Genomic DNA, 907 nt, shown 5'->3' on the forward strand with positions numbered 1-907 from the left:
GTTAGAAAGTTAAAGTAGTTAGGTAAAAACCAAAACGAGAAGTTAGAAAGCTAAACTGGTTAGGAGTTAAAAAGGAAGTTAAAGTGAGTGGCATGAGAATGGTTTTCCTAGTTACCAAGAAATTCACGAATTTGAAGAACAAGCAATTCATATTCAAGCAAGGATTGTAGTTTAATCATCAATAAGAATGAAATCATCAATAAGCAATTTATTAATCAGGGAACCAAAAGGAATAAGAATGTTGGCCCGTGCATTCATGAATTGGTTGGGTTGTAGCCAAGTAATGCAAAATATTGAATTTCCAAACCAATATATGAATGGGGGTAGATTAAACCATAAATTTACAGAAAATTGGGCAGCATTCCGGCTAAAATTAGATGTTCCCATGTAGTAAACAACAGGAAAAATAAGTTCATATGAAATTAAATAGTGCTGAAAAGAGTAACAAATAGCAAGAACATTAAAGAACAGTTTAACAGCAACATCAAATATGAACAACATATGAACAGAATCATCACAGCAAATTCAGAATTGCGAAATAGATAAAAATAGGTAGCAGAAACGGTGCAATTATCAGGGCTAAATCCACTAACAACATCCTAGCTACCTAACCACCTAAAATCCACTACAACATGCATCTCTAACTATCCTATTTTGAATAAAAATTGAAAAACTAACTAACTAATCGAAAAGAGCAATTGCAGTATGGTGGAACCTGGTGCGCAGAGGAATAAATGTATGGATCAGAGAGATGGTGGGAATGTGGTGGTGGTATTGGTGATGCGGCGGCGATGGGTGGCGGCGCGGCGGTGGTCCGTGGTGGCAGCAGAGGCGGTGTGGTTGGTTTGGGTTTAAGGGAAGGGGGAGAAGTGGTGAGGGGGTGAGGGTTGTGTTGTGGTGGTTGGTG

The 907-nt window shown here is 38.5% G+C and overlaps 1 protein-coding gene across 1 annotated transcript in view; it reads left to right on the plus strand.

Annotated features, from left to right (window-relative positions):
• The window catches only part of LOC107646934 (uncharacterized mitochondrial protein AtMg00810-like), a 16,366-nt gene continuing 16,193 nt past the window's right edge, over positions 735-907 (plus strand). Inside the window, exon 1 of the mRNA XM_016351077.1 lies at positions 735-872. Coding sequence (XP_016206563.1) covers positions 735-872 — 138 coding nt within the window. The remainder of the gene's footprint in view (positions 873-907) is intronic.

This window comes from Arachis ipaensis, chromosome B06 (genome assembly GCF_000816755.2).
Source record: "Arachis ipaensis cultivar K30076 chromosome B06, Araip1.1, whole genome shotgun sequence".
In the NCBI taxonomy this organism is placed as follows: domain Eukaryota; kingdom Viridiplantae; phylum Streptophyta; class Magnoliopsida; order Fabales; family Fabaceae; genus Arachis; species Arachis ipaensis.